We start from the raw sequence: 26,326 nt of genomic DNA, 5'->3' as shown, positions 1-26,326 counted from the left end.
AACTTGAAGATCAAGACTAAACCTCATTCCTTCATATATTTCCCACAGGTTACGTAACACAGCACCTGATATATACTACGTACTCAATAAATATTTGCTGTATAAAGAAGAAACCAGTCATCCCGCCACTAGGAAAAACAGTAAAATATAATTCCCATTAAGAGGTCATCAGCTTCACCTTCTCACACAGATGAAACAGAATGTTGTTCCAACTAAGAAAAGTAGAAGGTAGAAGCAACACAAACTCAAGATCCATTAGTTTTAAGATTACAAAAAAATTTCTCAAATCTCATAGATAAGGAATGTTATTCATTAAAGAAAATGTAGTAAGCATCTACATCATGCAGAAACCCTAAACAAGCCAGGCACTGTGGAGACTTGAGAAATGAACCACAATTCCTGCTCTCCAGGAGCTCACATCTGATGGCAAAGAAAGGGCATCACTTAAGGAGGTCAAGGCAGCTGTCTGGGCCAGAAGTGGCAAAAGCCTCAATTACAATTTAAGCCAGTATTGCTGAGAAAAGGGTGAGGCTAGGTTAACAGAGGAAGAACTGAGACTGGTTTGACAAAATAGCTTATCTTCCTTTCTCATGCTTCCAAATAAGCCTCTAAAAAAGGTGGCAGCATTTTTTGGGACACCTGGGTTCCAATCATGGCATTATCACTTGTGATATCTGTCACCTTGTAGGGCCACCCACTATATGAGACTTGGTCTTCACTCAGTCATCTCCCAGGTACTCCCTGAGTACCCATCCTGTGCAGGAACCACCTAGGGGATACAGATGTGTCAAGAAGAAATAATATCCCTGTCCTCATGGACTGGAGCTGACAGCCTAATAGGGAAGTCTGACCAGGCAAATAATACACAGAAATAAACATATAATAGGTAGTTATGAGAGTGAAGGACATGGGGCCCCCATTCAGACCTGGAAACTGTCCCAATTCTGATACTCTACACCTGGCAGAGCACAACTGTGTAGTGTTAAGAACATGGACTCCAGACTCAGAATACCTGGGTTCAAATCCTGAGTCTGACAATAACAGCCGTCACCTCTAACAAGTTACTTAACTTCTGTCTCACTTTTCTCATGTCAACTAATATTAATAGTATTAGGATGCTGGTAAGCACTAAATGTCTGCAATGAATGTTTCTCATTTATTAGTCATTAACAATAATGCGTTCGGCTCCCAGGGTCCATACTTACCGCTTGCTCATTCCTCATCCCGATGTATCTGATGCCCAGTCGCTGGGCCGCAAAGGCGATTTCGAACACTGGGATGCCTACGATGCCAAACATGAACTCCACATTCTGGGGACCAAGAACAAAGGAATAAATGCCCGTGTCCCCGCCACACCTTTCCGTCCCAGAAGCTAAAAGGAAAATCTCACGCCAACCTCCCTATCTCCCACTTCCAACGCTCTCCGCGTCTCCAAGATAACACCTCGGCCCCCGCAGGCTCCCCTAGGATCCTTTTACTGCAGGGAGGTCATTCATACTTGCGTTTTCAGGGCCTGCGCGATAACTGTAGCACCAGACACCTTCTCCTCACTGGTGTCACTGCGCTCTGCGAAGTTACTTTCCGACATTTTCCACTCTCGCAGTCGGCAGCAAGCTGACACGGGGTCACCTTGCAACCCCATGTCAAAGTGGGTTGCAAGCACCAATTGTGGGGGCCCCCTTCCTCCGACTGACAGGAAGAAGGCAACCAACCGCTTTAAACAGCCGGGAGGAAGGCGGGACTAAAACCAGCCCACGCTCCGGGAGAGGTGAGAATGTAAACACACTCTCTCCAATCAGAACCGCGCCGTGTTGCACACTGTTCCGTTCGTGGGATCAGTGTCAGGAGTCGGGGCCAGCAAGAGACCGTGGCCTGTGTCCAGCAGGTAAGAAGGCGAACCTCAGAGGCCTCTCGCCATTTCGGGCCCCGCATAGTCGTTGCGGGAGGAGGTCTAAGAGAAGGGGCGGGAGGGGGCGTGGCGCGCTCCTGGCCCTGCCCTGGCCCGGGCCGCTCTGGGGCTGCAGGCCAGCGCCGCCAAGGCTGCAGGAGCAGGGCCGGGCTGCATGGCTCCTCGCGCTGGGCAAAGTCATTGAGTCGCGCCATACTTCTGCCTCCCCTGTGTTGTAGCTATTACACGCTTTTTAATTTATGCTTTCATAACTTTGTGGCTCTACAACCCATGAAGCATAGTAACACACAGATGTACGTTCATTTAATCCGGAGGCGAATGTGCACTCTTTAATTCCATATTATAGATAAGGACATCTAGTTTCCAAGCAAGAAGTAAATTAACATTTCTAGAGCTGTTGGACCCAGACCATGCTTCAGAATCCCAATCTTGTACTCTATTCGCTGTTCAACCCTTTGGCTACAGAAGATAAGAATGGCTTCTTGAACGTAGTTACTTTTGACCATGTTTCTTCTAACCCTCGCCTAAACTCACATTACTCTCTTATCTTTCCAAAGTCAGAAAATGTGGCTTTTCATAATTTTTAGGTTCAGTCCCTATATACAGCAGCCCCTGCCTGCGGCTTATAACCTTTTAAAAGACATTTTTTTAATGAAACAGATGCTTTCGATGTGCGATTTCTGAGGCTAAGACCCCAGGCTCATTAGACCATCTGCTCAATAACAAAATCTCCAATCATAACAAAAAATGGAACTTTAAATATTTGAGGATTTGGAGTGTTTTAAAGCAAAGACCAGTAATACACCTCGATAAAGAGACAAAAAGAGAGGGGAGTGTGTCATGGGTAGTGAAATGAATGAAAAGCATCGGAAGTGAAAGGATTTCTGAACCCAGAAATTTTCAGATTACAGACCCGGGCCCTTCTAAAAGGTCTTCCTCTCCAGATATCAAGCCCTAACTCTCACCTCAAGTAGAGGAGAGGGAAATGCTAGCCCCACTGGATATGGGGATGTAGTCTAAGGGTAGTCCACCTAAGAGGGAGATTTCTTTGAAGTCTCAGAGTTCATCTAAAAAATAAATACAGATTTTATGTTCTCCAGAATGTATCCATATTTTACTAGAAAATGATCCTTTTATTTAGGTGAAATAAAGGTACAATTAAATGTACAGATCTTAAATGTTAGATGAGTTTTGACAATTGTATATACCTATGTAACCACCGCTCAAAATCAAAATGACATTTTAAACTATTTACCTGTCAAGTAAAACTGACATTTCAGAAAGATGCAAAATGTCCTTTATGTGGCTTTGAATGACTCTTGTCCTTGTTTAAGAAGCGTTAAAATAAAAAACAGAGACCAGCCTTGAAAATTCCCTGAGCAAACAAAAGCAGTTAGTCACACAAAGTTTAATTAAGCTTATTTTGCAAGAATAACTGACCTATCTTTCTTGCTTATGCCTCTGGAAATCATAAGCAAAACTTGAACTGTTTCCCAAAGTTGATATGAAGTAACCACTGAAAATTCTAATAGTATAACCAGTCACTGTGAAGAATAAATAACCATTGCTTTCTCACTGTATAAGCTGCTTTATAGCATGCCCTTGAGCCTCATTCTGTGTTTTGGTTTGATTGCCAAAATTGTTGGTTTGCAGACTGTCTTCTTGGTGTGTGCACAATAAATTTTTACTACTTATTATTTCAATGATTCATTCGTTATACTTAACGTATTTCTTAACTTTTGACAGAAGCGTGGACCCCATCCCTTCTGTTATGTAGTAGTTTATATTCAGTACCTATGTGACAGTCTCTACCCCTATTGCATCAGAATCACTTGGAAAGATTTTAAAAACAGAGTTACTTGGGCCCTGCCCCATATCTTCTGCATCAGCATCTTAGGACAAGTCAGGCACCTGTTTTTTTTCAAAGCTGCCACCTAATTTTGATTCGCAGCCTGACTTAAGAAGCACTTACGTATGATTGTTACCAAAGTAAAACCATTGATTAATTTGGATTTACAAGTTCAAGATCTGTTTGACATTGGCAGAACAGACTGTAGTTATTCAGTTAATGGGACCTTGTGTCCACTTCTGTGTCAAAAGAATTGCTGACAGAATCACTCAGTGGAAAGTGTAGTGGACTCTGAACTGTGAATTGGAATAAATCTGCTGAATTCAGATTAACTTGTTTTGCAAAAGGGTAATTTCTCAACAGACTGGATTCTGCCTTTTGGCAAAGGGAAAAGTCAGACTTTATAATCGCTTTCACCTCTATATCTTTCAGTCCAGGGTACAACATTCCAACTCTTTGATAGGGTATGATGATTCAGCAGAAGTAAGGAGAGTCCTCATCCACAGTATTGGCAGGCACTGGAAGCACCTCCTTCTAATCTAACTGTAATTACAAGATTTCAGGGTTCTTTTGTAATTTATCCAAGGCCCTTTGTGCAAACTTTGTAAAGATTAACCACATTCTTTATTACTTTGGTTGGTAATTTAATTTTGTCGGGTATTTTATTGGGATTTTATTTGGTTTTGTTTATTAATTAATTTATTGGTGGACATAGGTCAAGGGAGGAATAGGTTTAATTTTTTTAAAAGCAAAGGCCAAAGTAATGCTAACATGCTCTGCAAAGAGCAGAGCCAGTCATCAAACAGTTTTCATACCAATTATTCTATTTGTGAGTGCTGGAACTGAGATTATAAAACGGTTATTTGGCAGCTTTCTTCCCTCTGGGTGGAGAGAATATCCAGGCAACCACATAATTTAGTAAAAGTTGCAAATATCATGCCTGGAGAAAATATACTCTTTAAAGATTTATAACAGTGAGCTCCTGCAGGTGGTAACTCTTTAGCCCTCCAAAATTACGTCTTAATTTCAGTGAATTAAGAAGGACACTCAAAATCTTTGTGATTGTTTAAAAGCATAACCCAGGCTAAGCCTTTGAGAAATATTCTCACAAATATTTTATCAAAATGTGAAGTTATCAAAAGAAGAAATGAATTCGGGGTTTTGTGATCCATTATAGAATGGCTGAAATAAAAGAAGGCTGAAATGAAATATCTTAAATACAAACAAAAAGCAAGCAACAATAACAAAACAAGAAATCTATGTAGAACACTTTTTTAGAACAAACATTGAAAACGGTACAGCAGGAAATGAGCTATAGAAAATATATCAACATAAACAGAGCAGGAAATAATATAACAAAGTAGTTCTTTGCATAAAACAATTTAAGTTGATTTTGATTGCTTCTCATTAAAATATTTATGGACCGCAAAGTACCAAAGCTTAGACATAGGCTCGAAGCAAAACCAGTTGAAAAGCAACTTTATTATTAAACTGTCAGGGATAGATTTAATGCCTGGTACCAATGGACAGACACTGGGAGTTTTTCCCAGTGACTGTCTAACCTAGAGAAAAGCTGGATTCCAGCCACTGCCTTGGGCTGGCAAGCCCTATATTTTTACTATGCGTTTTGATCCCAATGAGACCCAGAAGTGGAGGGGGGAGCACTGCAGGGAAGCAGGGTGCAGAAACTAAAGGAACATTGTTTCCCAGTTTTAGCTTTGTCTTCATCCATTGTGGTGTTTTTGTTTTTAAAGCAAATTTATAGTAGTTTGACATCGACAATGTGTAAAATGTATTAAGAAATGGTGACAATTGTTATGTCATGCTATGAGGACGTAAGAGATCTCAAATGGGTTAGAAATTATAGTCCAGCATTTCTCAATATGGCAGAACTCCACACTTGGGGGTAGCCCAGGGGTGGGGGGCGGGGGTGATATCAGTCTTTACATGTTTTCTGTTTTTGTTTCTTCTGTTTTGCCATTAACTTTCATTACATCCGCCTCCTTTAGCTTTTTAAATTGTAATTTACTGTTTTGTTTTGCATTTAATCCATTATTTGTCAGCAAAACAAAGAATGAGCTCTTGGCAGAATCTCTGATTCCTAGGGTTAAGACTCGAACTGGGGTGTAAGCCAGGTTAGAGACATCTTCATGATGAACTCAAGCCTTTAAACTTCTTTCTGCATCATTAGCTATGAGTTTTTCTTTGGAGTTTAGCTGTGATTTATTGTTTTTTTCACTTTTTATATGTACTTAACATTTATGACATTTTTGAGATGCATGAATAGGAAAAGAAATTAATACACACCCATGTACTCAGCCCCTAGCTTAAGAAACATATTACAACTACAGTGGAATTCACTATGTGTCCCTCCCACATTGTATCTCCTTCCCTAAGCCATAGGGGCAACCACCATAGTGAATTTGGTGTTTATAATTCCCTCATCCTCCATTCTGTAGGTGATGGGCATTTAGGTTTGTTTATCTTTTCACAGTCATAAACAGTTTTCTATGACCATTCTCGCATGTCTCCTTGTGTATATGTGTGAGTTTTTTATGTATCAGGGGGAGGGGGAAATCATCATCAGTTTTACTAGATATTGCCAAATTGGTCTCCAAAGTTATTGTACCAATTTATACTACCACTATCTATCTATCTATCTGTCTGTCTGTCTGTCTGTCTGTCCGTCCGTCCGTCCGTCCGTCCGTCAGTCCATTCATCCATCCATCCATCCATCTATCCATCCATCCATCCATCCATCTATCCATCTGTCTATCTGAACTCCCCTTTCTCTACATCCTCAGTTGTGGATTTAACATTTTTTGCCAATCCGATGGATATCAAATGACTTCTCATTTCCAATTCCCTGACTACTAATAAAGATATATGTGTATCAGTAATGATATAGCTATGTATAGATATGCCATCTAGATTTCTTCTTCTGTGAATTACCTGTTTATATCTTTTCCCCATTTTTTTTATTGGATTGTTTATCCTTTTCTTATTTATTTGTGGATGTTCTTTATATAACCCAAATACATAGTCTCTGTGTTTTAACTTTGTTTAAAGTTACTTTTGAGGTGCAAAGTTGTGTTTTTTGGTGTACGGTCACATTTGACAATTCTTGTCCTGTGTGTTTTATACTTTTTGTATCTTGCTTAAGAAAACTTTCCCTAACCTGGTGTTATGGAGATTTTCTTCTGTATTTTCATCAAAAAAATTTAGTTTTTTGTATTTAATTCTCTAGCATACCTAAAATTGATTTTTATATATGATGGGAGGTAGCAATCCAGGGGATTTTTTTCTTCCATATAATATCTATATCAATTAGATTTGCTTTGTAATTAACCATGCTAAAACTCAGTGACTTAAAACAACTATCATTTATTTAATTTATAATCCTGTGAGGCTGTGCTGAGCTGGGCTCCTTCCTGTCTCTATGTTCAGTTACTGTCAGCTAGGTCACTCTGCCAGTGTTGTGGCGGGCATACTGCTGCTGAGCTATGAATGCATATCTCATCATTCAAGCCTGCCCGTGTTATCAGAGCAGAGGCCTGTCTGCCTGCACATGTCTGAAGTCCAATGAGATACATACAGGTTTTGCAGCAAAGAAAGTAAAGGTTTATTTTAGAGAATTGCAAGTTCCAGAGACACAGGTGAGCTCAAACACCTGGCTCCCTCAGGTTTCTCGAGGGGAGAGATTATATAGGGGAAAAATCATTATTTATGGAAACTAAGGGAGTCGGGGTCAGGGTGCTGCTCATTGGAGCTAGGGTAGTTGATCGTCATGTCCATTTCTCAAATCAGCCACGGTGTCCCCTACCTGTCCCCTCTGATCCCTTGGTTGGTGGGGCTGTTCCACTTGGGTGGGCCTGGGGCTGAAACACACTAAAACCAAGATGTTATCCTTAGTTTAACCAAAACTTATTGTCCTCATGATCATAGACCTGGGCTTTATTCTTAAAAGATTTGACATTGGCTGAAACGTTATGTCCTAAGGCTTAATGATTAGAGGAGTAGGCCTACAAAAGTAAAGATTAGGGCGAGACCAGCAAGCGAGTCCCAGTGCTATTATAACTAGGCAAAGCCTGTTCGAATCAGAGTAAAAGCTATCTAAAGAAATGTAGTTTGTGTGCGCTTACACCGGGGCTTCTTCATGATGGCAGCAGGTTGTAAAAGGGGACAAACCCCATTTTGGAAGCCTTTATGTGTCATGTTTGCTAACAGCCCATTTGCCAAAGCAAGTTAACATGATTTAGTTCAGACTCTGAGTGGAATGGCATTAAAATGATAAGGGAACATGAATACGGAGAGAGGAATAATGCTGCAATTTTTATAGTTAATTTAGCAGAACATCCTTTGTCTAAGCACCATTTATAGTTCATTCTTATCCCAGTGATCTTTAATGACATATATCAAGTTTCCATATATGTGTGGTCTGTATCTAGACTCTGTTCCTTTCCTTTCCCAACACAAATACTATAATACCTTAGTTTCTATATTTTTAAAATAAGTCTTTATGTCGGTAGGACAAATCCTACTTTGTTCTTTTGAAACTGTCTTATCATGATTAGTTTCCTATTGCTGCTGTAGCAAATTACTACAGACTTAATGGCTTAAAACAACATAACCTTATTATTTTACAGTTCTAAAGTTCAGATGTCTGAAATAGGCTTCACTGGGATAATATCAAGGTGTTCGCAGGACTGCATTGTTTTCTGGAGATTTTAGGAGAGAATCCATGCCTGTTCCTTCCACCTTCTAGTGGCTTCCTGCATTCTTAGCTCCATTTTCAAAGTAAGTAGTCTTGGGCTATGTCCTTTCATGCTGTCATCCATCTGATTCTCAGTCTTCTGTTTCCCTCTTCCACTCGTAAAGATACTGGTGATTACATTGAGTTTACCTGGATAATCCAGGATACTCCCCAGTCTCACAGTTAGCAGACTAGCAACCTTAATTCCCCTTTGTCTTGTAACCTAACATTTTCACAGGTTCTGGAGATTAGGATCTTTGAGGGGACTTTATTCTACCTTCTAGATCTATTCTTGGCCTTTTTTCTTTCATATATATTATAGAATCCATTTATCAAGTTCCATGAAATACTCATTGGGTTTTTGATTGGAATTACATTGAATTTATAGATTAATTTGGATAGAAAAATACCTTTATATTGAGTGTATCTTGCTATATGCATAATATATCTCTCCATTTATTTTGTTCTTCATTAATGTCTTTTTAAAAAAATTTTTAATTATATTTATTTCTAAGTACCTTTTTATTTATTTATTTGCATTTTCTAGTTTTTTGGGGGGCCAATGTATTACAGTGCAATTAATTTTCATACGTTTGTCTTAAATCTAACTAGTATGCTTTTTTATTAATTATAATAATTTGCTTATAGATTCTCTTGGGTTTCTTTGTAGATAATCATATCATTGAAAATAAAAATTTTGTTTCTTTTTCTTTTTTTATATCTTTTATATTATTTTTAGGTCTTAGCACTAGCTAAGACTTCCAGTACAATATAGTTAAGAAGCTCTGAAAAGTGTCAATTTTGTTTCATTTAATCTGTTAATGTGATGAATTCAGTTGATATGCTTTCTCATATTAAATGATTCATCATTCTTATGATAAACCTAACTTGGTAATGACGACTTCCTTCTTATATATTACTTTATTCATTTTGCTATTATTTTTATTTAGGCTTTCTTCATTTGTATTTAGGAACAAGAGTCAATCATTATTTTCCTTTCTTGAACTATCCTTATCTAGCTTGGGTATCAAAGTTAACTTTTAAAAAAATTTTGGCGCTATTTGTATAAAATATGTATGTATAAATATGTCTGTATTAAAAAAAAAAAAGATACAGTATGTGTCTTTTCCTTAAATGTTTGAGAGAATTCCCCTGAAAAAATAGACCAGGATTAGTGCTTTAGAGGGAGGCTTTGGTAATTTAATTCATCTTCAGTAACTAGTCTGCTTTATTTTTCTATCTTTTTTGGACTTGGTTTTGGTAAATTTTATTGTCCTAGGAAATTATGCAATTTATCCATATATCCATTCAGCATACATGTGTTCCAGAGCATCCAATATTCTTTCTTGGAAAAAAAAATTCAACACATGGAACACATGTATGAAATCTCTGTTGCAATCATAGTTATGTTTCTTTTTAAATTTTTCTTTATGTTCATGTATGTGTTTAGTGCTTTTGTTCTTGATCAGTCTTGATGGAGGTTTGTTTATCTCATTAGTCTTTTCAGTTTTAGATCCAAGGCTTCTTGGCGTAATGGCCAGTTCCAGATCTGAGGTAGAAAATGTACAAGATAAGCTTGGGACATCTTTTAATGTCAGATTACAAAGAAGCTATCAGAAACTACTAGAGTTATTCAAGAGGAATCAAGAGTCAACTTGAAGAGGCTACCACTTGCTAAGGATGGGATCGTTTGAGTTTCAATAATGATAATAATTGCAATAGAGAGAAACTCATCAAATATCTTTAAATCCATGAGTTCATAGTAGTATTTTTAAAAATTGATCACCTTCAGAGAATAATAGAGAACCAATTCATTATCTTGAAAAGTGATTTTAAAAAGAATAGAAGAGAGAATCTAGCATTTATCCTGCCATTCCTATATGAACTGTACCTCTAGATAACTAAATAGTAGATAAAATCTTTATAAAAAGTATTCTGATTAATAAGTAAAAATGTAATGATAGAATACCAGCATTTCACAACTCCCAGTGTATAGATAAAGGCATTAAACATCAGTGTTTCGTGCTAAGACCATGAAAAGAGAGTCAGACATATGCTTCATGATGAAAGAACACGCTACCACTCATAGTCTTCCCAAAGGGATGAATCTGAGTCTGATCCAGTCTCTGGATCCAACGGCTAATTTGTAAGAAATACCAAGGAAAGAGAAAGTTTGAACCTCACCATGCATGTGCAATACGCAAAATTCATTCTGTTGGAAAATCTACAGGTCAAATGACAAGGCTACTTCAACAGGTTGATTTTACAGAAATAAAAGGAATGGAAAAGGAAACTATGGATTAAAAGAGTTTTAAAAGATACATCAATTTTTTTAAACTGAGAAGATTGAACTGTAATGCTTAGGGGTACACACTGGGTGATGAAGCTTTTACTTTCTTAAAGGAAGTAATAACTATAAGTCAGGGTAATGGTTACTTGGCCACTTATGAGTAGAGCTGCCAGATTTAGAAAAACAAAACAGTACACCCAGGACTCCCAGTTAAATTTGAATTTCAGATAAACAGTGAGTAATTTTTTAGTGTATATCCCAGCATACTTGTTTACCCAGAATTCAAATCTAAATGGGCCCTGTGTTTTATCTGGCAAAATGTTGATTTTTTTCAGGATAGTAATGCTGCTTACTTCTCAGCCTGCCTTATTGCTAGCAGTGGTCATAAGTCCCCGCGTGGGCCAAAGCAGTGTAAATTAAGCCAGTGAGCAGGGTTTGGGGAAAAGTGGAATAAATGGGCAGATACCCCCTCCCCCTTCCTCCACACAGCATGGGATTGGAATTGTAGCAGTCCTCTTGCAACCTCAAGGTGACTGAAGACAGAAGCCCCATGCTGAGGACAGAAGGGCACAAAGAGAGATGGACCTTAGGTTGTTGGTAAAGTAATATCTTGGAGCTCCTACCTTTGTCAGGTTTTGTTATCAGAACTTTATCACTTGATAAGAAAAACTTTTCTTCTTTTACTATGTTCTGGAACACTAAGTAGCACTGGGATTATCTGCTCCTTTATATAAAGTTAGTAAGAATTCCTCTGGAAACTCTCTGGGACTGTTTTGAGAGTGGAGGATTGGAACATTTGTTATTTTTTCTGTTATTTTTGGTTTGGTTCAGTTTTCTCTCTTACCTGAAGTAAGTTTTGGTAAAAATGCCTTTTCCCAGGAAATTATCCATTTTATCTCAGTTTTCAAGTTTATCAGCACAGAATGGAATAGATTGTTCATTATTATTTTAACTTCTGCATTTGTAGATATTTTCACATTATTATCTATTTTGTATATGTTCCTTTTTTCTTTATTAGTTTAGCTATTGATTTTTCTATGTAACCATTTTTTCTGCTCAAGGAACAACCTCTTGGACTTATTTATTCCGTCAGTTTTCTATTTCCTAATTTGTTAATTTGCACTTTTATTTCCTTCCTTCTGCTTTCCTGTGTACTATACTACTCTACCTCCCATCGCCACCCACCTTTTGTTAGTTTTATAATTCCTACGTTGTCAAGAGTTTATAACATTTGCATTTTTGTTCTGTAAACATGATCCTCATATTTATTTCATATTTAAGACTCATTGTCAGTTCTTTTGTCACAATTTTTCTGTTCACCTCTTGGTCAACAGAAGTTTATCCTCTGAATTTTTTTTTCTAGAAATGCTGGTGAGAATAATATTTCTTGAGTTCTTGCATATTCAAATCTGTTATCTCTTACTTTTATACCTCAACCACAGTTCGGCACAGTATAAAATTCCTGGTTCATATTTTCTTTTCTAAAAGGACTCTACGAGTTTTTACTAGCATCGATGTTACCATGGTAAAGTCTGAGGACAGCCTGAGTTTTTGCCCTTATAAATGCCCTTGACCTTTTTATTTGGCTTCCCAAATGATTCTTATTTTACTTTTAAAAATCAGGAATTTTACTAGGCTATGTCCTGGTGTTGACATTCCTTTCTGTCCTGAATTTTGGTGTGTCCTTTCAATCAGAAATTCAGATCTGCTTTTATTTCTGGAAAGTTTTTTTCAATTATATCTAAATATTCTACCTGTTCCATTATGTATTATCTATTGTTATATAACAGATTACCTTACCACACATTTAGCAGTTTAAAATAAGACGCATTTATTATCTCACAGTTTGTGTGGGTCAGAAGTCTGAGCATAGCTTAACTGAAGCCTTTGCTCAGGATCTCACAAATCTAGAGTGAAGACACCAGCTGGGCCCACAGTCTCTTCTGAGGCTGAGTCCTTTCTTGAGCTCAGTTGCTTATTGGAATAATAATTTCCTTGCAGCTGTAGAGTTCCTGGTGTCTTGATTCTTCAAGGATCGCAGGAGAGCGTGTCTATAGAGCATCCATCAACTACTCCTGTTTTATTCTTTTAAAATTAGGAACTTTATTTAAACAAATGAAAACCAGTAACAGTCTGGTTCTACAGAGATGTTTCTGTCAAGGCCAGGATAAGCACCGAATCCTTTAACTGACCTGGATCAAATTGTTTGGGGGAGGTTCCCCACTCCCCACCCCACCCCTTAGTTTAAGCATTTAAATACGTTGTTGCTCGTTTTCACTATATGTGGTGGAAACACTTTGAAATCCGCATACATTCTATTGGTCCTATTGGAGAGGCACCTGGGAAATAAAGGCGATGTCTTTCTTCAATGCGAGGGAAAGGTAGGAGTGAAAATATCCGTTTTACATGCCCTTATCCTCTAGCTCAGTGGTTCTCCGGGTGTGACCCCAGGCCAGGAGAATCAGCATCACCAGGCCAGGAGAATTCATTAGAAAATACATATTCTCAGGCCTTACCCCAGACCTGCTGCATTAAAACTTCCGATCATGGGGGTCCAGGGATCTGTGTCTTCAAACCCTGCAGGTCACTCAACACCATGCCCACATTTTAGAAGCTCCTGCTCTTGTCACACCAGAATGTCCCTTGGGAGCACTACTTTGTATTTCTGTTTGATTTTGCCTCAGCCGAGGATTCCACAGTGGTCTTTGAAGGTTTGACTGATAAATTACCCCAGTTCAACATGTTTTGGGAGGACTAGACCAGGAGCCAGGAGACCTGATTTTTAGCCTAATCTCACCACTGGAATATTCCCTCACCACAAAGATAGAATTTTACCATCTGCTTTCACCGCTTTATGTGACAAGGGGGAAAAAAAATGAAATAATGGATGTTAAAATAGCTTGAAAATGTTAACATGTAATATGTAAAATGCAATGTGGCATCAATATAAAAGTTCGTCCCTATATATCCCTTAACTCAGCCAGATTTCCCCATGCACAGTGTGGAGGGACTGCGTCACCTTGCACTCCAGTCACATCCTCAGAGTGCAGGATTATAAGATAAGTAACCACAACATTTAAAACTGGTGAATATAGAAGATGCAGTAGGCAAATAAAAAACAGCTTTCATGAGACCCCTATCTTGGAAAATAAAATGGTTGTTTTGTTGTGGTTGTTGTTGCTGCTGTTTTTTCCAGTGTAAAAAAGATAGACGAAGTGTTAGAAAGAGAAAGGAGAAGTAAGGGATTTACTGCATAGGAACCACTCTGCTATTGTGGTGCTTGGAGCTAATCCCCACTTGAGCTAACGATACTCATCTTGTCCACCGGGTGGCAGTAGCAAACCTGTAGAATCAGTCTCAACTGAGAATTTTTTCTGCACAAAGTGAGAAACAGCCTTCTTGCATTACTTCCGTGGGCATTGCAGGGAGAAGTTTTATTTTACTTAAATTATGAAGATAATATCCCATTTGAGGAAAAGACCTATATTTAGGTTCAAGTGTCACGATCCCTTGATTGCTCATTTAGTGCTCTAAGATAAATTATTTTAGTCAGCAGAGCAGAAGTAGGCCCCAAGTGAAGGACTGGTCTAGAGTTACCCTTCTGTATGTCACTCTCTTTATTTTTGCAGATTAATAGCTGTAATTTTTTAAAAGGTGAAATCACAACTTGCCAGTTCAATTCAAAGGAGTTGGTAACTTACACTATTCACACTATCCTTTGTGAACTCAGCCTTGAATTTTGACGTCATCAGTTGCCACTCACAATTGTTTACACTTGACATTTCCCACTGAGACATCGAAAAGTCTTGGTGGTAGATGGGTTTGCAGAAAGCTGTTCAAGCTAAAATCATCGTGGGGCTTCTCATTTCAGAGGCCAGTCATGGATAAGCTACCTGCTAGCATCATCAGAGGGGAGAAACAGACAAGAAGAGGCTTTCTAGGAAATAAAAGGCCTCTTTTAGGATTTCTTTAAATTCAAATTATGTAAATTTGACAGATGTAGACATTATTTCTCTATGTAAAAGGATTTAGACACGGGAATCACACAATGTAAAAGAATAGGTTTAAAACTATTTGGAAGTTTACAGTGTTTTTCTTGGCATTCTGTCAGATATACATAGAAATGCATGCTCGGCTGGTTTCTAATGACGTAGCAGGTCCCTCGGCTTCGTTCCACAGGATGTGACATTTCCTCTGCTGATTTTTCCTGCCTCCTTTTCCAATCGCGGGACAGTTATTCTCCCTGACAAGTAAAGAGTGACAAGTTCTTTATTAACAAGATCAATAGGTCTCTCTATATATTTTTAAATGTACATACCCACCTCTGAAATGATCTTATTAAGAATACCTTAATAAAAATCCTTTCATTTTATTGCAAAGACACTATTGTAATAACAGGCTTAGGAAGGAAACACAGATAATTACCAAGATGAATCATTTAACAAGGTGGAAAAAAAGTTCCTTTTGTGTAAAAATATCTAGTGATTGACATGTTGCCAAATTTCCACAAAATAGATTTCTATGTAATTTAGACTTTTGATTTCTTTTCCTCATAGATCACAAGAACCATCCTGATCTGGATGAGTGTCGGGGAAATATTTTTCATTATGAAATAAGAAGCAGAGGCTTCTATAGGGCAGTTAAAATATCAGGATGCTTGCTCAAGATGTCACTCTGGCAATTCTCTTCCCACCCGCCGGTGATTTCCTGTCTGCCCTGTCATTCCTTTTGGCTGGCACACTGTAAGGTCTTCGGCTTTGACTCTGCAAGCAGTGGGGAGTCACTGGAAGATTTTCAGTAGAGAAGCGTCATGATTGACTTGAGCTTTAACTGGATCTCCTGGGCTGCTCTAATGAGATGAAAATGGAAGCGGACGGGAGCAGCTGCAGGGGGGTGTGCGGAGGCCAGTGACGGGTCCCCCGTGATTCCTCTCTGACTTCGTTTTCTGCTGCCTTCCCCTAGTACCTGGGCTCCAGCCAGTTCTCCTTGCTGGTTCTTGAACCCACTTATCAAGCTTCCATATGGGTCGACCTAGCCAGCCCCTCTGCCTACAGCACTCTCCCAGGCATCCACGTGGCTTCCTCTCTCACCTTCAGACAACACCTTGTCACTGAGGCCTTCCCCGACCACGCTGTTTAAAATTGTCCCTCACCCAGGCCAGGCCATCCCTCCCCTTTCCCCGTCCATTTTCCCCCTGCACGCATTGTCTTCTGACATACTAGGAATTTATTTGATTGTGGTCGGTCTCCCGACACATCTAAAGTGGGCGCTCCACAGAGAAGGGCTGGTCTTATTCAGTGCTGTATCCCTGACACCTACACCTGCATCTGGCGTACAGTCAGTGTCCCATGGATGTCTGGAGTGAGCCCTCCGGACTCTGTTGTTCCCAGGCACCTCACGAACAGACGCCCCCATCTCAGAGGGCTGTGGAGAGCAGAGCATATGAAGCAGGGTGTGGAAGCACATTATCACCTCGGTGATTCATTCTTGCCAGGCTCTTCCTGCAGTTTTGTCTCGTCTGTCAAGTGCCCTCCAATGCAAGAGAGGGCATAGCTACCTTTTCAGACCGGGCACATAGCTCTAGTCACCATGTCGTTTATGGTCCAGGTCCCGGGCAGTTGTAAAGCTGGATCGGTTGCTGGATTTCCTAGAACCTCATGACATTCCAGAGCCCCCTTGTTCCCAGGAAGCCCCCACACCGCCCAGCCCTCTCGTGCATGCTGTCATAGCCAGCATCTGGCAACCACTGGAAACCATCTGGGTGATGTCCAGTCCTACCCCATTAGAACCATCCCCTCCTTCCTGCTGTGCCCTTTGGAGTCCTTGCCTTGACCTCGTTTTGTTTTTACTGAGACAGTTGTGTGGTGCCAAATAAAGACAGAAAACCAGCATTTGCAAATTTGGTTAAAATGGCTGCTATTTTACCACCCTTCGTGAAGGGCAAACTTGTTTCTATTTTTATTATAATTACTCATTCTCTCCTACCTCATTTAGCTTGCTCCTTTCAAGCACGAATACCTGGGTGCATCTGCATAACCTCTTATGAGCCCACCTTTGTTCACACAAACGACTGCTACTTACAGCTCTTCTACCAGGCTCCTTTTGTAAATATTCTAAATTTTATTTTCTCAAAATAGAAAGAAATGTGATAACTCGCTGGTTCCACAGTTTCCTTGTTTTGCTGGATTGCAAGTCCCTGAGACTTAAATGTTCTGTATCCCCCCACACCATTCTTCATCATCATAAAAGCAGAGATGGAATGGAAAATAGATTTTGAGATTTTTTAAAGTATTTCTTGCTGGTCTTCAGAGGCAGAATTCAGATAAAAAAAAAAAAACTTGTCAATTATACTTTTGTTTCTACTCAAAACCTCATGACTGCTCACTCAAAGGTCCCTTATTCTAATCTTAAAACATTGTTGACAGTGTCCCAGATGAATGGCAACAAATCCTGGGGTTTGGTGTTTGGATGGCACATTTATTCCCTGGGAAAATAAGTAACAGTTTGCGAAGGAGCGGGGCTGGGAGGCAGACCTCCCCTTGTTCTGAGAATTCCCCTTGTTCTGATTTTCTGAGGATTCTGATTGAGCCTCCTTAGTCCTTGTTCTGTTGCTGAAAATAATTATGGTTACTTTTGTTTCTGGAACTCTTGGGAGGGAAAAAAAAAGAAAAAGAAATTTGCGGCCTGGAGAGTTTAGTTTTGAAATGCAAACACAGGATTTATGAGTCAGACTTGGGCAGGGTGTCGTTTTCTTTTTAAAGAGCAGCAATATGAGTCCTTGAATTGTCTTTGTTCTCTTGATGTTTAACCCGGATTCCCGGGCAATTAGTTGGTCAGCCCCAGCACAGCTCCACAGAGCACGCGGCCCAGCGTTGGCACAGCACCCAGGAAATCAGGGCGCCAGGGGAGGGGCTTCGGCCCGGAGGCCAGGTTGATTTACAAGGCGGAATTGGACTAATCACTCTAAAACACTTAGCACGTAAGGATTAGAAATAAAAATTCCTGTTCTTGGTGGGGGGGGGAGGCACACAGAAGTGTCATTGTAAGTGACATAATTTACTTCTCTTAATGGTAGGCGCTACAAAGCTGAGTTTACTTTCTAGAAAACTCTTTTCTAGAAAGTTGCATTTTATCACTGCAAAAGGATTTTCTTTCCAAATGAGTAGCTTTCGAGTAAGAGTTTTGGAGTCACAGAGACAGATTAAGAAAGTGATGAAAGGCAATTGTCAAATTCGCGGAGGAAAAAAAATACTTTGCTTGGGAGACTTCTTTTTACCTGTCCATAACGGGGTATCGATGTCGGCATCTAAGAAGTCAGCAGTTTCTCCGCACCAAATAAGCACTATTTTGCTGAGTAAAGGGAGCCTTACCCTTTATATTCATTCCTAACCAACGAGGTGCAGGGAGAATTTTAGTCCACCAGGTTTTTACAGTGATGAAAGCCGAGCTGTGTTATTGAGATCACGACAATCGTAGTCAGCATAGGTGGTTGACCTGTAGTATGTGTGTGTGTATAGAGGGCAGGTGGTAGGATGGGGAATCTGCCACGAAATTACGTAAAATAATCGGAATAATTATAATTGCCTAAAAACAGAAACGTGCAACTAGAGAAGCGAGTAGTGACGCAAATACTGGGTCTGTTTTGGAAATGTTCTAAGACCAGACTATTAACACAGTGAGGCGTTTTAAACGGAGCTTGCTATGTGTTTGGAGAGAAACACATACCCTTTTATTAGGAACTTGAAACAAACTCTTTGAGTGGCAGTATCACCGTGGGTGAGTTTAATTGCTGGGATTAATAAATCACAGTTGCAAAAGTTAAGTTCTTGGCAGGATTCTCTGTTCAGCTGTTTTCCCCTGGCCTCATTTCATTCCAGGTTTACGGTCTGCATTATGACTGGAGCCAGCAGTCGGCTCGCTCTTTTCCTTTGCTGCCGTTTCGTGGTGGCCCTGGGAGTCCACACCGCGGCGCACTGCGTGGCTGAGGATCACGAGGCTGAATATTACACGGCCGCAGTATACGAGCACCAGTCGATCCTGAGTCCCAACCCTCTCGCTCTCACCAGCCGCAAGCAGGCCTTGGAGCTAATGAACCAGAACCTTGACATCTATGAACAGCAAGTGATGACTGCAGCCCAAAAGGCAAGACGTGTTCCTGGGTTAGAGCCTCAGCTTGTCTCGCAGAATGGGCCAAATTGCTCCTTAGCCCTCGGTCAGGGGTTCCTGCGGCCCCATTAGAAAAATCAGCCCAGCTGGTAAAGCTGAGTTGAAGTAGTCAGTTGGTGAGAGTCTCACTACTCAGAGAGTGGTCCATCAACCAGCATCAGCCCTTCAGAGCTTATGAGAAATGCAGGATTTGGGCCCCGCCCAGATGTGCTGAATTAGAATTTACGTTTTAGCAAGATTCCCAGGTGATGCTTTTCAACTCAAGTCTGAGAAGATGGGGCTAGATCCCTGGTTCTCCAAGGTAGCTGTGAGAGGAATCACTGGGCCACTTGTAAACAAATATGGCTGGGTGTCACGCCTGGGTGCCACGCCTGCAGAGCCAGATGGGGTGTGGGCTGGGCTTTGGGATTTTTTTAAAGTTCCCCAGTGGATTCTGATGTGCAGAAAAATATGAAAGTCACCAGGGATGATGGCCTGTCATAGTCTCTGAGGCATTCCAAGTTTAACTAAAACAGTAAGCATCCACAGAATTGCCACTTGCTGCCTTCAGATTATTCGGGGTTCATTTCTGGTCTCAGTGCCAGATTGAGAAGAGTCTTGAGAACTCAGTCCAGACAGAGCTGAGCCCAAAAGAACAAAGGGAGGCCAGTGCCAGCCTTTGTGAAGCCTTCCTGCTTGGGCCCCATTTCCCACCCCTGCCAGGAAGGGTGGGGCAGAGAAGGGAATGTCAGTGCCAGATGTTACTGTAAAAAATGCCCTGTTGGGAAATGTATAACCAAAGGGAAGTTTGGGCTTTAACCCTGGTGGCAGGGTGACCAAGACCAGCTGCTTGAAGAAGCCCTGCTGAAGCCCTGCTGTAAACTCCATATGAGCAAAACTTCCCTGTGTTTGAGTTTAGAGGACAGAATCAGTTGCGCCAGCAGGTCCTGCCCCAAACCATCCCTGTCTCTGTTCAGGGGCTTAAGATGGCCTGGACAGCCCACTATCTATGGCAACATTTTAAAATTCTAGCCTGTAATATGCACACGCGTGCATGCATATGCACACACACATACACACACACACACACCTGATGTTGGAAGGAAGGTTAAAGACCGAGTCCAGTGTCTCCTGCTGAGTGACACAACAGGCCTCTCTTGTTCCCAACCTGACATCCAGTTTCTCTTTGAACACCTTCAGTGGCCCAAAACTCCTGTCTCACAGGCCCACTGCTTCCAGCTGAGGACAGTAGGACCTTCTGGAGAGCTCTTCCTTTCAATGAACAACGCTCAGCCTCCGTGTAACTGCCACTCATCATTCTGTCTTCTGTGCCAAACAGAACAGACTGAGCCCTTCCCACAGCTCACCACCCTCCCCAAATTCGAAGACAGTTCATGGCCCACTTCGCATCTGTCCCCCAGGATATGTATCCCTAGTTCACCCCACAGTTCCTTGAGAGAGGAGGTTTTCAGACTTTCTACCAAAGACTTCCCAGGTTGTCGCCATGCCCAGAGCTCTGCACAGTCCTCCTGATTCTGTCTGATGAAGGCAGGGTGGAGGAGGTCTGTCACCATTATCGTTCTAGACATTGTCTCCAGCACGCTTTTGAGAGCCACATCTCACTGTGGATGCATAAGGCCACTTGCTGTCAGCTAAAATCCTGAGCCTTTTTCACACACTCAGACACACGTACTGCCATTGTCATCCTGTACTCATAAAAGTTGATTTATTTAACTCGAGAGCAAGATTTCACATTTATGCTGTTAAATTTCATCATTCCAGCCTGTTGGGCTATTTGGGGATCTTTACTGCCATCCAGGATATCAGTTACCTTCTCGTCATTCACAGATTTGATAGACATCTCACTCATGTCTACCTGTAAACAAATCCCAGGCTGTGCCTGCAAACCTGATGACTCAGATCCACTCCAGTGCATTCTCTGCACAGAGGTGTTTGCTTACATGGCACAAAGTATCACCCGCCTCTTGCTTCTCTCCTGTCTACAAGACCATTCTAAGACATTTGGCAACTGCCATCCTGAAACCCAGAGACTGTGACTGTAGCATCCCCCCGCATTTTAATAACCTGCCCCCAAATGAATCATATAGTGTGTTTTTGTCAAAGTCATGCCAGCTGGCTGCGAGGCATCATTCCTTCCCTGTTTGTGGTCCAGGAGCAGGGATGAAGCTGTGGATCTGATCGTTTTTAGTGTTTACAGACATCTTAGCTCCCCGATGTGTTACACGTGTTAAAGCAACTTCTAAGATGAATCGATGCCAAGCATGTGTCAGAATTTTATACCAAAGTTGTGATAAGGGTAGAGGTTCCTGGACAAGCCAGCTAAAATTATTTCTTTCTTGGTAGAGGCATTTATGGGGAAGAAAAGGAGTCCAACTTAAAGATATGAGGCTGGTCAGTCACCTGAGTGGGCAACCTTAATTCCTCAGGAGTTCTTGATTTCATTAAGATCTATCAGAAAATCACCCAAGCCATTTATCAGGAATGCTACTTGCTTCTTAGAATGTTCTGGAATGGATTAGTTATCACATCAGACCCAAAATTCTGCCCCAGCTCAGATTTGGTTCTTCTCCTCCTCACTCCTGTCAGATAACGTATTCAGGAAATGCAATTTTAAAAATAGTAACCTGATACATATACATAATTTAAGTGTCATCGTCCATAAAAAACCATTCCATGCTCTCAACGTTTTCCTTTTAATAAAGAAAAATATCCAAGTATAATTTTCAAAAAGTTAAAAACATGACTCATAGAAATATAGAATAAACATGTATCAAAGCTTTTATTTACCTCATTAATTAATGAAGGAACCAGTATGATGGTAAAGCTGTTCAACAGAGTGTGTATCACTGGATCAGTCAGTCAAATGAATGTGGAAATGAATTTGCTAGGAGATACAAAACTGGCTAATTCTTGCAGGGCAATGAAATTGTAATCTTTGTAGTTGTCATGTTTTATTAAATAACAAAGTCAAACAGTGGTCCGTCTACTAGATAAATAATCCTTAAGTGAGGTCATTTAGTACCCTCGTAGATCCTGAAAAGGCATACATTCTTCATTTTGCTGTTTCCAAGTTCGCAATAATTTTCTTTACAATGTGCAGTAAGGTAACCAATCTCACACTCCTCTAGAGGGATTGTACATTTGTATAATCTTTCTGGAAACCAGTTTGGAAATGTATGTTAAGAACGTATAACTTTTCATACCCTTGACCCAGTATTTTCACTTATAAGACTTTATTCCAAAGAAATAATTGGCGAGCCAGTCAAAGATTTGTGTACAACACTCATTCGCTAAGTGTTTTGAGCGCTCTGAAGGCAGCTGGTCACATTTGTTTTTTATTACAAAAAGTTGGAAACAATTCAGATGTCCAATGATAGACAATAAACTGTGTTGTCTTTGTAAATATAATGTGGCCATTACAAATGATATTTTTGAAGGTATTTTTCTAGTCTTGATGTTCTATGTAGTGAGAAAGTCAGGATGGAAAACCGTATATTTATTTTCTCAATTATATATACAGAGACAGAGAAAAAATGAAAATTGTCAAGGTAGTAACAATAAATATCTTCATGTGACAGGATTATGAGTTCTTTATCTGTTTTCCAAGTTTTCTACAGTTCAACTTTTGAAGCTTTTATAACCAGAAAAAATTCTAGCGTTTTCAGTGCATCCCAGAAGTATGTAACTCAGATTGCCCTTTGTTTTAGATCACTCATGCCTTCTCTGCCTTCTTTGTCCCCTTTCACTTTGGGGCAATGGTCCAGGCTTGACATTTGAAGCCCTGTAAGTGGAGAGTAGCAGAAGCAAGAGGCCCTGGTGCCGAGAGCTGAGCGCTGCCCTTTTTGTTTGGATTTTCTTAGTTTGCTTCAGATATCGCAGGGAACCCAGGTGTCTCCAGGTGTGGGGAAAGGTCTGCAGTGTGGTCAGGAAGCCACAGGTAAAGGGAACCTCCTCATATCCACTTGGAGAAGTGCGAATTAGAGCAAGTCCTTATTTCTATCTTGAAATCAACACACTTGACTTTTACCCACTAGCCCAGTGGGTCCCAACCTTGGCTGCACGTCAGAATCACTTGGGGAACTTTAAACAAACACTGTTGCCAGGACCCATCCACAGTCAATTGAAGCAGACCTTTTAGGGGTGGGTCTCAGGATTACCCTTAAACAAGGAGTGTTTTTTCAGAAGTTCTCCATCTGACTCTGATGTGCAATGAAGGTTAAACTACTGGACTACAGATAACACATCTGGTAATGAGCCCAATATTCAAGGCCACTACATTTGGCCCGTCTCCCATTGCACCACCAAAAACTCAAAACCCCTGTTTCCTTGGCAAACCCCTGCTCCCTTCAATCCTCCCTCCCTGGACATGCCCCCAGGTACAGTTAATGGTTGTTCCTAGAGGACTTGATCTTTGTTCCCTCAGAATTAGGCCAAGCGAGGCCGCTTCCCCAAGACTGAGATTCCCAGTGAGAGTTCAGCCACCATCTTTTTACCTCTGGTTCGTGGTACACAGCAACTGCTTGATGGCTGTCAGAAGAACGAAAGAAAGAATGAATGAATGAATGAATGAAGTGGTGCTCTCCATTACCTGATAGCACACAATAGTTTGATGTTTCTGATTTACAGGGTGTACAGATTATAGTGTTCCCGGAAGATGGCATTCATGGATTCAACTTTACAAGAGCATCCATTTACCCATTTTTGGACTTCATGCCGTCTCCCCAGCTGGTCAAGTGGAACCCATGTCTGGAGCCCCACAGATTCAATGACACGGAGGTATGTAAGGGTCTCACCCTTCCTCTTCAGGGGGCCGCAGGCACGCACAGAGGAACCATGCCAGGGGCCAAAAGCCCAGACATGTTAAATGAGGCTGAAAGGGGACCCTGGGATCCTAAAAATGAAACCCAAGTTCCATGTGCCACACAGTCATCCAATTAAAGAATGTCTGGTATTACGAGGCATTTATTCGTCAATCCCGGTTGACCTCACAGATTGCCAAGACCTTGTCAGCTTACAGTCCCTTCTCTTTTTTTATTTTTATTTTTTTCTGCCTACAGCACCTGGTCTTCCTAGGTGGTCTCTCATCCAAGTGCTAACCAGGCCCCACCCTGCTTAGCTTCCGAGATCAGACGGGATCGGGCGCATTCAGTAAATATATTCTTATTAAACAAACAGAAGTAAAAAATAATGAAAGCCCACCTTTACCACACTCCACCCCACCCCTCATTCTATTTTCTTTCCTAGAGAAACTGCCATCAACAATTTGATGGGCGTCCAACTATATTCTTTTATTCATTTTATAATTATCGACATCCTCTTTTTTAGCATGCTATATGGTTATTTTTTAAACTCTTGCTATTATAAACAATGTTTCAATGACTATCCTTATACATATAGTATTATAAACATGTCTAAGTTCTTCTCTATTGTAAACATGTCTGTAAGGTAAGATTGCTAGAAATGGAATTTCTCAGCAAAGGATATGCACATTTTAAAATTATTTTAAAGAGTACCAAATTTCACCATTAAAAGACTTTTTTCACTTTACATCCCCAGTAATAGTGTATGAGTGCCTGTTTTCCAACCCTTTGGTCAATGTAAGATAGAATCATCTTTTCAATTTTTGCCAGTCTTACAAGGGTGAAAAATATCTCATTATTATTTTAATTTGGTTTTCCTTATTACTAATAAGGTTGAGCATCTTCTCATGTTTGTATTTGTTCTTCTGTGGATCACCTGTTCATATCCTTTAGTTTCTCAGTAGTGGTTTGTTTTTATTGGACACAATACAGGGACTTTCCTGTTTTAAAATTATAATGCAAAAGGCAGGACTTAAAAATTCCATTATTTATGCATTTATGTATACCTTTTTTTCCCTCTAGGTCCTCCAGCGCCTGAGTTGTATGGCCATCAAGGGAGATATGTTCCTAGTGGCCAATCTCGGGACGAAGCAGCCTTGTCATAGCAGTGACCAAGGGTGCCCAAGTGATGGAAGATACCAGTTTAACACAAATGTCGTGTTCAGCAATAATGGAACCCTTGTGGACCGCTACCGCAAACACAACCTCTATTTTGAGGCAGCTTTTGATACTCCTCTCCATGTAGATCACATCATCTTTGATACGCCTTTTGCTGGCAAGTTTGGCGTCTTCACTTGCTTTGATATATTGTTCTTTGACCCTGCCATCAGACTCCTCAGAGACACTGAGGTGAAGCACATCGTGTTTACGGCTGCCTGGATGAACCAGCTCCCACTCTTGGCAGCTATTCAGATTCAGAGTGCTTTCGCCATAGCCTTTGGTGTCAATTTCCTGGCTGCTAACATCCACCACCCATTTCTGGGGATGACTGGAAGTGGCATACACACCCCTCTGAAGTCTTTTTGGCACCATGACATGGAAAACCTCACAGGTCACCTTATAATTGCCCAGGTATCCAAAAATCCACAGAGTCTCGTTAGTATAGAGAATGCCACAGATAAAATGGACCCATCCCATAGTAAGTTTTTGGAAATCTTGGCAGGTGATCCATACTGTGAGAAGGATTCTCAGGAAGTCCATTGTGATAGAGCCACCACATGGAACATGAACGCACCTCTCACGTTTCACTCTGAGATGATGTATGATGATTTTACCCTGGTCCCAGTAGAGGAAATGGAAGGCTATCTCCGAGTTTGCGCAAATGGCCTCTGCTGTCATTTACTTTACCAGAGGCCCACTTTGTCCAAAGAGCTGTATGCCCTGGGGGTCTTTGATGACCTTCACACGGTGCACGGCACTTACTATGTTCAAGTTTGCGCCCTGGTCAAGTGTGGGGGTCTTGGCTTTGACACCTGTGGGCAAGAGATCACAGAGGCGACGGGGGTATTTGAGTTTCACCTTTGGGGGAACTTCAGTACTTCCTATATCTTTCCTCTGCTCCTGACCTCAGGGATGACCCTGGAAACCCCTGACCAGCTCGGCTGGGAGAATGACCACTATTTCCTGAGGAAGAGTAGACTGTCCTCTGGCCTAGTGACGGCGGCCCTCTATGGGCGGTTGTACGAGAGGGATTAGGAGAAGTGTGGGGCGGGCAGTGGCCACTGCATGGACAGCCCTGCACTTGCACAGGCCACAGTTCACAAGCACCGGGACCACCTCTTCCCCCATCCTGGGAGCTGGGGGAAGAAGTAAGGGAGACAGTGTGTGTCTAGTATGAAATGTCCTCTTAAGTGGAAATTATTGAGATGTTTTCTGGTATTTTCTACCCACATTTATCTTTTTCAAGCCACACCTTCCTCCAGCAAATCTCTTACTGTACAACTGGTTTTAAGAGTGAAAAAAATTACAGTTTATATTTTATAAATCCTTAAATCAGTGA

The 26,326-nt window shown here is 40.9% G+C and overlaps 2 protein-coding genes across 9 annotated transcripts in view; one reads left to right on the top strand and one right to left on the bottom strand.

Moving 5' to 3' along the window:
• HACL1 (2-hydroxyacyl-CoA lyase 1) overlaps positions 1 to 1,722 on the bottom strand; it is a 29,794-nt gene extending 28,072 nt beyond the window's left edge. For all 4 annotated transcript variants that reach the window (XM_039837078.1, XM_039837079.1, XM_039837080.1 and 1 more), the window contains exons 1-2: positions 1,499 to 1,722; positions 1,206 to 1,310 (exon numbers count right to left, since the gene is read on the bottom strand). In XM_039837078.1, the coding sequence (XP_039693012.1) occupies positions 1,206 to 1,310; positions 1,499 to 1,642 (249 nt within the window). In that variant the 5' untranslated portion in view covers positions 1,643 to 1,722. The remainder of the gene's footprint in view (positions 1 to 1,205; positions 1,311 to 1,498) is intronic.
• Positions 1,723 to 1,753: 31 nt separating this feature from the next.
• Positions 1,754 to 26,326, top strand: BTD (biotinidase). Of its 5 annotated transcripts, XM_039837083.1 has the most exons (5): positions 1,763 to 1,885; positions 8,405 to 8,555; positions 18,679 to 18,943; positions 23,594 to 23,743; positions 24,850 to 26,326. In XM_039837083.1, exons 3-5 carry the CDS (start codon positions 18,695 to 18,697, stop codon positions 26,020 to 26,022), a joined length of 1,572 nt encoding a protein of 523 aa, XP_039693017.1. In that variant the 5' UTR covers positions 1,763 to 1,885; positions 8,405 to 8,555; positions 18,679 to 18,694; the 3' UTR covers positions 26,023 to 26,326. The 5 variants fall into 5 exon arrangements, with proteins under 5 accessions (XP_039693016.1, XP_039693017.1, XP_039693020.1 ...); XM_039837082.1 differs by lacking the exon at positions 8,405 to 8,555 and having other exon boundaries at positions 1,754 to 1,885; XM_039837086.1 differs by lacking the exons at positions 1,763 to 1,885; positions 8,405 to 8,555 and adding an exon at positions 17,818 to 17,843.

Source organism: Pteropus medius, unplaced genomic scaffold (assembly GCF_902729225.1).
Source record: "Pteropus medius unplaced genomic scaffold, Ma_sr-lr_union100, whole genome shotgun sequence".
NCBI lineage: Eukaryota > Metazoa > Chordata > Mammalia > Chiroptera > Pteropodidae > Pteropus > Pteropus medius.
Note: the sequence above shows the minus strand (reverse complement) of the source record. Positions and strands in the feature narration are given on the sequence as shown.

Excerpts from the sequence above, each read along its gene's own strand:
- BTD (XM_039837082.1), top strand. The coding sequence starts at position 18,695 with ATGACTGGAGCCAGCAGTCGGCTCGCTCTTTTCCTTTGCTGCCGTTTC. Across the intron at positions 18,944-23,593 it reads TGATGACTGCAGCCCAAAAG|GGTGTACAGATTATAGTGTT; the intron begins GCAAGACGTGTT and ends TCTGATTTACAG. Across the intron at positions 23,744-24,849 it reads ACAGATTCAATGACACGGAG|GTCCTCCAGCGCCTGAGTTG; the intron begins GTATGTAAGGGT and ends TTTTCCCTCTAG.